Source organism: Monodon monoceros, unplaced genomic scaffold (genome assembly GCF_005190385.1).
Source record: "Monodon monoceros isolate NGI ecotype Baffin Bay Population unplaced genomic scaffold, NGI_Narwhal_1 Super_Scaffold_11, whole genome shotgun sequence".
In the NCBI taxonomy this organism is placed as follows: domain Eukaryota; kingdom Metazoa; phylum Chordata; class Mammalia; order Artiodactyla; family Monodontidae; genus Monodon; species Monodon monoceros.
Genome location: NW_021703767.1, coordinates 86,113,434 through 86,124,221, shown reverse-complemented (window position 1 = coordinate 86,124,221; position 10,788 = coordinate 86,113,434). Strand labels below are relative to the sequence as shown.

Below are 10,788 nucleotides of genomic sequence, written 5' to 3'. Positions count from 1 at the left end.
TCTCCTGTGGGGAAGCGTCTGGGTGTCTGCTTCCGGCGGCTTCCTGGCTGTTTCCTCAGCCTCCCGGACCATCGGGCTGAAGTAGTGGGCACGGGACGGGGGGCTGGCAACCCCCGGTCGTTGGTCCCGTCAATCTCTAGCCATGGACCGGGACCTTATGCGGCAGTCACTGAATTTCCACGGGCCGTCATTGCTCTCCCTGCTCAGGAGCGAACAGCAGGACAATCCGCACTTCCGGAGCCTCCTGGGGTCGGTGGTCGAGCCTGCCCGGGGCCCGCCGCCCCAGCAGCAGTTACAGGGCAGGTAATGGGACGGCGGCGCCGCTGCTAGACGGGGGAGGGGAGGCAGCTGCGGGCTCCACTACCGCAGTCGAGCGGCTGAGTCCTGAAGGAGCAGAGCCGAGGCCATGAGCCCGTGAGAACTGCGGCGCTAGTTCCGAGGGCAGGATGGAGGAGGGTGCCCACTCCTGGTGTGAGGGCAATGCAGGATGCGGGCTGAACTTTTTAAATCTGGTACTGCACTACCAGAGGCGCGGATTCTTTAGCTAAAATCCCTTGGGCTTGTGTATCTGCCGCGGCTGTCTCTTTTTAAGTTTCCGCGCCCTCCACCTACAGACCGGCGAATGAGGGAATCCTTGGTTAAAACTTTTTTTCGGAGGATGTACGGCCAAGAGCTTAGGACGGACCCGATTGGGCGATGAAAAAGCCCTGAGCAGAAGCTTGGACTTACTAAAAGGTTTTGCAGGTAAACCAGCTTTCATAAATTTTGTTTCTTTTTAAGAAAAGAGAAGAAAGTTGAAAACATTGAAATACAAAAATTCATTTCCAAAAAAGCGGATCTGCTTTTTGCAGTTTCCTGGAAATCAGATGCACCTACAACTTCTGAAGTTAATGAAGACGACGAAGGTGAGTTTAATCTTAAAGTCGTTTGATTGCGGTTTGGTTTAACAGCACTTCAGATGAACACAAAACTATTGTTAGTAATTTTGTTAATTATTTTTTCAGAGCGTTATGCAGTCATGCCACCTTTAGAGCAATTCATGGAGATACCTAGTATGGACCGGAGAGAGCTCTTTTTTCGAGATATTGAGCGTGGTGATATAGTGATTGGAAGAATTAGTTCCATTCGGGAATTTGGGTTTTTCATGGTGTTGATTTGTTTAGGCAGTGGTGTTATGAGAGATATATCCCACTTAGAAATCACAGTAAGTTATTCACTTTTCAGTTATTTGATTGTTTCTGTTTTGGATAAAATGTCATCTCAATGCAAAACTTATGTCTTTGCATCCAGTTGTAATTAAGTGTACCCTACAGACATAGTTTTGAGAATTAATTAAATAAATAAGTATTAAGTAAAAAGTATAAATATAAAGCACCTTTTCTTTTTAAAAAATAATCAGCAGTAATAGAGTTACTTACAGTTTCCGGCACCATTTCTAGTTTTGGGGGGTTTTGCTCCCTTGGGTGTCAGGGGTGGGGTCCTTTTTTAAACACTCAAAGAGATATCAGTGGAGATGGTGAGATTGATTAGTAGACTGGGGTTATTTCTTCTAGTTGAACATGTCTTTAATTATTTAGTATTAGATACTTGTATGTGGATAATTTAGAAACAAATTCTTATTTATTCAATATGCATTTACAATAATTAAATTAAGTGGTTTGTACATTATAATAAGATGCTTTGCCCAAGGTGAATAGACCTAAATTTGAAATAGTATGTCACTTTAATTTAAAAGGTTAGATATTTACTGTGTGTTAAGGCAGGTAGAAAGGGAAGAAAAGCAGAAGGTATCACAAACTGGATAACAGACCTAAACTTTGAAGAATTCACATTTCATTTTCTTTGGAACTCAGAGGCGCGGATTCTTTAGCTAAAATCCCCTGGACTTGTGTATCTGCCGTGGCTGTCCCTTTTTAAGTTTCTGCGCCCTCCACCTACAGACAGGGGAATGAGGGAATACTTGGTTAAAACTTTTTTTCGGAGGATGTATGGCCAAGAGCTTAGGACAGACCCGATTGGGCAATGAAGCCGGTCTACTTTCTGGACAAGCTTTTAGTTTTATATTTAACAAGCACAAAATAATTTTTTGTTTCATCATCCATACTTATATGTGGTTTCTAAAACTAATTGCAAATTTCATGAGATTTTAGTTTTTGACCTGAACCAGAAAACTTGTTTTATTATGTTTAGGCACAGAAATTATTAAAGTCCTTATTTAAATTTAGACTCTAGGGTGCTAGTTGTTTTCTTAATGTTCCTGTCAACTATTAGCTGTTTATACTGAACAGCTAGAATAAAAGAAGACACTTCTCACCAAAGAATAGAATGTCTGGTGTTTTACAATACTTCTCATTGCAGGCTCTATGTCCACTAAGAGACGTGCCTTCTCTCAGTAACCATGGGGATCCTTTATCATATTACCAAACTGGTGACCTCGTTCGAGGTAATCAGTTTCATCATATTAATAAAAAAGTAACAGTTGTCATATTTATGTTAGCTTGCATTGCCTTGTTAATCAACTCAATTTTCTTATTTTTTAAGCTGGAATCAAGGATATTGACAGATATCATGAAAAGCTTGCTGTATCTCTATATAGCTCATCTCTTCCACCACACCTATCTGGTATTAAATTAGGTGTAATTAGTTCCGAAGAACTTCCTTTGTACTACAGGTAATTTATCCACATTGTCTCAACAAGTTAATTGGAAAACAATTTCTTTGCTAAAAAATAGCAAATTTTGCCCAACTTCTAACAAAGTAGAATTGTAGTTTCTCTTATTTCAAAATATGCTAATTTTATTTTTATAACCCTTAAATTTCTTCAAACTTGGCAAAAGGAACCAAGTCATTATTGCCACACCTTCATGTACAAAAATGGTCTGAGTATTTAAATCCCATGTGACAATGTTATTTCCTTAATTAAAATGGGACATGCTAATCATGTTAATCATTTTTATATTTTTGTTGTGACTTTTTTTTTTTTTTTTTAAGGAGAAGCGTTGAACTAAATAGCAATTCTTCAGAATCCTATGAGAATATCATGCAGAGTTCTTTGGGATTTGTTAATCCAGGAGTAGTTGAATTCCTTTTAGGAAAACTAGGAATAGATGAATCTAATCCACCATCTTTAATGCGAGGCCTGCAAAGGTATAGTAAATCAGTATTATTATATTAAGTGGTGAGGTCAGTGGTGCTGAAGTCAAAAGCTGCATAACTGAAGAAAATACTCAGTTATCCTAAGCTTGCTGCCAATGTTTGAATGAACTAGGTGATCCCCTCTTTTTGGAATGGAGTCTTTTATCAGTGATTGATGTGTGCCATGTGACCAGATAGATGCAGAAAAAGATGCAGAAAAAAATAATATTTAACAATAATAGTCATTCCTGAGAGTTCAAGAATTTTGCTTTGTAAATAAAATACAAATTTCTTGCTTGGGATTCAGTTTTTATCTGTCAGGTGGAGAGATATAGTTACCCTAAAAAGTATTTACAGTTTGACTTTTATTTTCTTTAATAGCAAAAATTTCTCTGAAGACGATTTTGCTTCTGCATTAAGAAAGAAGCAGTCTGCATCTTGGGCTTTAAAATGGTATGAAGACTGTCTTTCAACACTTGCATTAGTCTAAAAGGTTAGGTTAAGGCAAGCATGCTTATGTCATCTTTAAGACCAAATTTGTTTATAAATGAATTTAAATGATACCTTTTTGACATTAGCTTTTTTAAAGGTGTAAATGGTGTTATGTTGTAAACTTAAAAGATTTAAGTTTTAGCCAATATTTTTAATTTTTTTAAAAAGGAATTAGTATATCGATATCTGGATTTCATAAGTATTTGTTATGAAATTATCCAAAGACAATACTTCTTAGTTATATTGAGAATATCAAAGACTAAATATTAACCAAATTTGATTTGCTTTAAAATTTTATTCGTGCTGACATTTTGTTTGGATATTCTGTGAAATATTTTTATGTATGCTTTACAAACACCTTTGTAGTGTGAAGATTGGAGTTGATTATTTTAAGGTTGGACGCCATGTGGATGCTATGAATGAATACAATAAGGCTCTGGAAATAGATAAACAAAATGTGGAAGCTTTGGTAGCTCGTGGAGCATTGTAAGTGGATAATGGGTTTTAAGGAATATTTACAAGGTAAATGTGTATAAGATTTATGAATAGCTCACAAAATAAATTCCTCTAATTTTGTCTCATATCTATAGATATGCAACAAAAGGAAGTCTGAACAAAGCAATAGAAGATTTTGAGCTTGCATTGGAAAACTGTCCAACTCACAGGAATGCAAGAAAATACCTCTGCCAGACCCTTGTAGAAAGAGGAGGGCAGTAAGTGTCAGATTTTGTTAAATAGCAGAGATCTAATATTCAACCAGCTACTATAAAATCTTGAACTTAACATAAGGAAATAGCATCTCTAACTCAGTTCAGACACTCTTAGTTTCAATTTTGGTTGAAAATGTTTTTTAAATATAGTCCTCTATACATTTTCTAGTTCTTTTTTTCCTCATTACTTAGGTTCTTTAAGATTGGAGATATTTTAGTGTCTTGACTTCACTTTTCTGAATATTTTCATTACACAGAAATATAAATGTAAAGATACAAGAAATTAGGTAAATATTCTTTTCCTGGACATACACTAGAAGTTTTTGTGTAATAGACAGAAATTTCTAATTCATTTCATCATTTTAGTAATTATAATGCCAGAAATATAAGTTGAGAACTCTATAGTTAATTGTGAATTAGATTTCACTATTGTATTCAGCTTATTGCTCTACTTTGTCCAGTGAAATCCACAAAACTTAGATTAAACGAAGAGCAAAACATTAAGAACAAACCCTATAACCTATCTTACTGTCCTGAGATACTGGCATAATACTTGGCATAGTAGTTTTATCATAAATATTTAATGACTAATAGACTAGTCTAATTTATAAAATATTTTGAAGAAACATAATACTTTAAATATAAATAATTTGCTAACAGTCTGCTTTAATAATTAAAGACAGTTTATGATTAAAAGCATTTTTTTTGCTGTTAATTTTTTAAATAGAATCATCTCTTTTCTGTTTCATGAATTTGCCTGATCATTCCAGTTTGTATGATCATTCCAGAACTCCATATAAATGAAATTTTGTAATATTTGTTTTTAACTGATAACGAACTTCTAGTTGGACCCAAGTGTTTGGAGCAGCTTTTTACTTTCTCACTAGGTACATAAGCTAGTACCTACTTAAATGTGGTTGTCTCATTTTTCACATATTGGTGATTTTTAGCTCAGTGAATGACAACACCATCTGTTCCATCGTCCAGGCCAAAAATGTTGATCGTCTTTGGTCCCTTACTCCCCTCATCCAGTCTGACACGAGTGATTCCATTGAACCCACTGGTTTTTAAATTTGTTTTATAGTAATTACTTTTTCCTACTTTCCAAAACCTGAAAATATTTTGCAAAACCCTTTCACTGCTGTGTATCTAAACTTTCTAATTCTCATTTTTCACAACAGAGACTTGTGAACATCATCTAATAATTATCCTGTCTACAGGCTGGTTGTGATATACACGTATGCCTTGGTATTTCCAACTTTAGCAGTGAATTTTCTGGGGAAATTTTTCTGTAGAAAGGAAAGTTCTTCATAAATTACTAGGAAAAGCCAGCCTATATAATTCTGTACTAAAGCTCAAGATCATAGTAAATTTACAGAGGATATCAGTTGATCATGTGTTTTCACATATTATACTAAAATGCCAATGCTTGACCTACAGTATGGCTTTAGTTATCAGTAATAGATTCCTATTCGTATTTTTGTTTGTTTAATTAAGATATAATTAACACATAACTTTATATTAGTTTCAGGTTATGTGCATTAATGTGATTAGATATATGTAAATATCGTGAAGTATTGACCACAGTAAGTCTGGTTAACTTCCATCATCGTACATAGTTAAATTTTTTTTTTCTTGTGATGAGAACTTTAAGATGTACTCTCTTTGCAACTTTCAAATATACAATATAGTATTAACTATAATCACCATGATGTACATTACATCCCCAGGACTTTATCTTATAACTGGAAGTTTATAAGATAAACCACTTTCACCTACTTTGCCCCCACCCCCCCCACCCCCACGTCTGGCAACCACCAATCTGTTCTCTGTATCTTTGAGTTCAGTTTTTCTGATTTATGTGGTTTTATATTGTCTTTTTACCAAAAAAAAAAATAGCTGTAAAAGCACAATATTTAAGTATTGTTCAATTTGAAAATAATTTGCTGGGCTTCCCTGGTGGCTCGGTGATTAAGAATCCGCCTGCCAATGCAGGGGACATGGGTTCAAGCCCTGGTCCAGGAAGATCCCACATGCCGCGGAGCAACTAAGCCCGTGCGCCACAACTACTGAGCCTGCACTCTAGAGCCTGCGAGCCTAGAGCCCGTGCTCTGCAACAACAGAAGCCACCGCAATGAGAAGCCCGTGCACCACAACAAAGAGTAGCCCCTGCTCACCACAACTAGAGAAAGCCCGACACAGCAATGAAGACCCAACACAGTCAAAAGTAAAATAAATAATTTATTTAAAAAAAGAAAATAATTTGCTGAACGTGGTTTTTGCCTTAATAAATTCTCTCATATACGCCTCTGCCCTATATGCATATTTGAGGACTTCTAATTTTTACCCAAAAAAAGCTAAATTTTCCTTTCTGATTTAGGTTAGAAGAAGAAGAAAAGTTTTTAAATGCTGAAAGTTACTATAAGAAAGCTTTGGCTTTGGATGAAACTTTTAAAGATGCAGAGGATGCTTTGCAGAAGCTTCATAAATATATGCAGGTGATTCTTTATTTCCTCTTAGAAATTTAATGAGATTTGAAATTAATGCCAAAACTTAACTTTTTTCTAGGGAAAACTATTCTAGATCATTTAAGTAAGGCATTATGAAAAGTTTTTTAGATAATAGCTTTTCTTAATTGGGCTTGACATTGCTTCATAGTTTTGTTAATACTTAAAAGTAAAAGTAGCCCTGTGAGAAAATTCCCATTGCCTAAATTTGGTATGTGGATTTGAGAACTGTCCTTGTAGTGAGCTTTCCTGGTGGTTACAGAATTCAGTATTGTTACTGTAATTGAGCCAATTTTAAAAAACCTTTTTGAGAAATATTTTAAACTGTCTTTTCCTGTAATACTGATGATGATGTTTTCTCATGCATTTTCTTCTGAATTGGACCATTGCTGCTGTGTCTGTGACATCTGGTGCTGCTCATCCCCATCCTCAAACTGGAAAATGATTTCTTATATAATCATGCATCCAACTGGGCTGTGCTATTTTTTAAATGGTTTGTATTTGAACATGGTGATTTCCCCCTCAATTCATCTTAATGGAATTTCTTTATTTGAATTTTATTTATAAAATTTGTGTCCTGTTTAAATTTTTAATGTTTTTTAATAATTTTTCATGTATTTTATTTTTTCCCTTTCTTGCACTCTGGGTCATGGGTTTCGATGCAATGGCTTCCCCTTTTTTCATGGAATACCAACTGCAATTGGTCCTCAATACTGTTCTGGCTGTTCCAATGATTAATGCCAAACACCTGTGTGATTAATTTTTATATGTTAAAAATATTTGTTTAATGCTGGATATATGGTGATTTGGGTATACCACATTTGGTTTCTGGTTGGGGGGTTGGTCTTTTGAAAACTGGGTTTTATATGTTCTGCTGTTTTTAACGTGTGGTTTTTTCCGATATCTGGGTTGTAAAAGAAATCTTTGGAATTAAGAGAAAAACAAGCTGAAAAGGAAGAAAAGCAGAAAACAAGGAAAATAGAAACAAGTGCAGAAAAGTTACGTAAGCTTTTAAAAGAGGAGAAAAGGTAAACTATGATATTCAGTATTCTTAAACTTAAAGCAAGTACTGAGTTGAACCAAAGTGCCATATGGGAGGTAAAGTAAGTAAAACATAAAAGTGTTTCAAGTTGTAATCAATGATTCTTAGCAAGTATGTATACCATAAATTTTTCTATAAAAGAGATAAAGCAAAGTGGAATGGAAGGCTAGAATTCTGCAAAAAAAAAAGAAAAATTTAATCTTAGAATTAAAATATGTAAGTCATTTTAATTATCTGTATTTTAGGGAGAAATTTTTTAGAACTAGAGCAGTAATTTTCAACTGGGAGCGGTTTTGTCCCCCAGAGGACATTTTTGGTTGTCATAACTGGTAGAGTGCTGTTGGCATCTAGAGGGTAGAGGTCAGGGATGCTGCTAAACTTTCTACAATGATGTAGGATTCCCCCACCACCACCCTACCCTCCCAGCAAAGAATTATTTGGCCAAAAATGTTAATAGTACTGAGGTGGAAAAACTATTAACTAGAGGTAGCCAAATATAAAACCTCAATTCTCTCCTTTATGTATTCATATGGTCTTAAATTTTTAAGGTAATATGGGAAATGTCACTGTGTCTTTCAGAAATGATGGATTTGCTTACAGTGACAACTGTCTACACAAGTATTTTTTTCCAAAAGTCATGACATGGTAAAATTGGATCTTGTAGTAGCTAGGATTATTATTATAATTCCTTATCTAAGCCACAACTTTTATGAAAATCTTTAGAATAAAATAGAACTAAAATCTTTATGGATAATTAAACACTTTTATACTCAACATATCTGATGAGTTAACTACATTTTTTTAGGCTAAAGAAAAAAAGAAGAAAATCAACTTCTTCCTCTTCAAGTGTTTCTTCTGCTGATGAATCAGTTTCTTCTTCTTCATCCTCTTCCTCTTCTGGTCACAAAAGGCATAAGAAACATAAGAGGAATCGCTCAGAGTCTTCTCGAAGTTCCAAAAGGCATTCAGCTAAGGCATCCTCAAATCAGGTAGATCAGAATAAGAAAGATGAGTGCTTCCCAGTTCCAGCCAATACTTCAGCATCTTTTCTTAACCAAAAACAAGAAGTGGAAAAACTACTGGAAAAGCAGGATAGGTTACCATATCAAAAGAAACAGGTAAAAGAAAAAGATAGATGCCCTCTTTCTTCATCTTCAGTTGAAATTCCGGATGATTTTGGAGGTAGGTCTGAAGATCCAAGAGATTTTTATAATAGCTATAAAACTCAGACAGGTAGTAGCAAAACAGAAAAGCCACATAAATCAGAAAGACATTTTTCCAGTAGAAGAGATTCCTCAGATTCCTTCTATAGGAATTCAGAGGACAAGATAAAAATTTATGGTTATAGAAGATTTGAGAAAGATACAGAAGGAAGAAAAGAACACTATAGAAGGTGGGAGCCAGGTTCCATGAGATATTCCACTTCACCAGCAAGCTCAGACTACTCTTGGAAGTCAGTTGAAAAATATAAAAAATACACTTATTCTGGATCACGTGATTTCAGTAGACATGAGCAAAGATATCAATTAAATAAAAATCAAGGAGAATATGAAAGAGAGGGTAATTATGAGGAGGATATTAAAACAGAGGTTCCAGAAGAGGGACTAAGTAGCAAAGAACATTCAGAAAGTGGAGTTAAAAAAAATTTACCTCAAAATTTACTCAATATATTTAATCAGATAGCTGCATTTGAGAAAGAGAAAGGAAATAAGCCAAAAAATTAATATGCCAAGGGGATCAGCACCATTAACACTAAAGGCTTTTAATAAAAGGTTTTGGTCTTTTAGTAATAACAGTCCAGTGCAGAAATATCTGCTCCTGCGGTTATTTTATTTGTAGAGACTACAGAAATCAAGTACTTTTTATAGCCATCCTCAAAGTATATTTGTTTCAGTTGTAGGTCCCCTTTTCATAGCTTGATTTTTTTCAGGCTTTTCTTGTGTATGTTTATGTACAGTTATTTCTTACTCTGATGATTTAAACTTCTTCACCTGAAGATAACACTCTCAAAGTATTGTTTCTTCATTGTATTATGGTGTGTGAGAATTTCTTGGGTCCACCTTATCCTGCTGTTTGAGAGAATATTAAATTTGTGCAGTGAACACTTCGATCGTTTTTATCAAAACTTATTTCATTCTCTCCTCTGTTAAATTAAAAGCTCTTGACTTTTGAAACAAATATATTTGAATGTTTCATAAGTACCATTTTATATTCATTTTTAAATATTAAGTTTTTTGCATAACTTTTATCTTAAAATGGTAGATTATTTGTCTTGTCTAATTGACCTCTAAACCCTGATTTAATTAAAATGGTTTATGTATCAGCTGTTTAACAGGTACCTTAGGAATAAAGCCATGAAAGTTGACTAGGGGCCCATTTTACTTACTTCTCTTTTTCTCCCCCCTTCTTGCTAGCAATATAGCACTAAGAAATTTCTTTAAATATTGGCAAGACCCTAAGAGACTACATTCCAGGCAAAAATATATCAGAGTAGGAAAGAGTTCTTTTAGCAAAAACAGCAGTGGCAAGTGAAACACACTATAAATCTGGTCTTCCACTACGGGAAAGGAAGTTAGGAAACTGTCCTAGTATTGCAGATGTCCAGTTGGGAAGGCACTGGGCCTGTTTCTGAATAGCCTAGAGCTGGCCTGCATTTCTGCTTTTCTTCCTTAACACCTCTCCTCTGATACCTCCTTTCTTAGAGTCTGAATAAATGACTAGGCTGACAGAGCCTGGGCTTAGAATAAATTTCAGCAACTAGAGCTGAAGAAGGAATGGACTTGGATCGTAAGGATCCTCCCCGAATTATTGAAAACAGTATAAATAGGGATAGAGATAGATATAAATAGAAGTCATAGGTGTTTATAATGGGCTTTAGAATCTTTCCAACTCATGATGACAC

General features: G+C 35.1%; 1 protein-coding gene across 2 annotated transcripts; it reads left to right on the top strand.

Annotated features, from left to right (window-relative positions):
- TTC14 (tetratricopeptide repeat domain 14) lies at positions 1-10,060 on the top strand. Of its 2 annotated transcripts, XM_029214316.1 has the most exons (13): positions 98-303; positions 615-744; positions 852-905; positions 1,005-1,204; positions 2,359-2,443; positions 2,542-2,671; positions 2,992-3,147; positions 3,517-3,588; positions 3,994-4,113; positions 4,218-4,340; positions 6,718-6,835; positions 7,763-7,872; positions 8,692-10,043. In XM_029214316.1, exons 4-13 carry the CDS (start codon positions 1,019-1,021, stop codon positions 9,608-9,610), a joined length of 2,019 nt encoding a protein of 672 aa, XP_029070149.1. In that variant the 5' UTR covers positions 98-303; positions 615-744; positions 852-905; positions 1,005-1,018; the 3' UTR covers positions 9,611-10,043. The 2 variants fall into 2 exon arrangements, with proteins under 2 accessions (XP_029070148.1, XP_029070149.1); XM_029214315.1 differs by lacking the exon at positions 615-744 and having other exon boundaries at positions 1-303; positions 781-905; positions 8,692-10,060.
- Positions 10,061-10,788: the final 728 nt, after the last annotated feature.

What these genes read in the sequence shown, in the direction of transcription:
- TTC14 (XM_029214315.1), top strand. Translation starts at nt 143, where the DNA reads ATGGACCGGGACCTTATGCGGCAGTCACTGAATTTCCACGGGCCGTCA. An exon ending in CAGCAGCAGTTACAGGGCAG is followed by an intron (nt 304 to 780) that starts GTAATGGGACGG and finishes TTTCTTTTTAAG; the next exon opens with AAAAGAGAAGAAAGTTGAAA. An exon ending in GCATCTTGGGCTTTAAAATG is followed by an intron (nt 3,589 to 3,993) that starts GTATGAAGACTG and finishes ACACCTTTGTAG; the next exon opens with TGTGAAGATTGGAGTTGATT.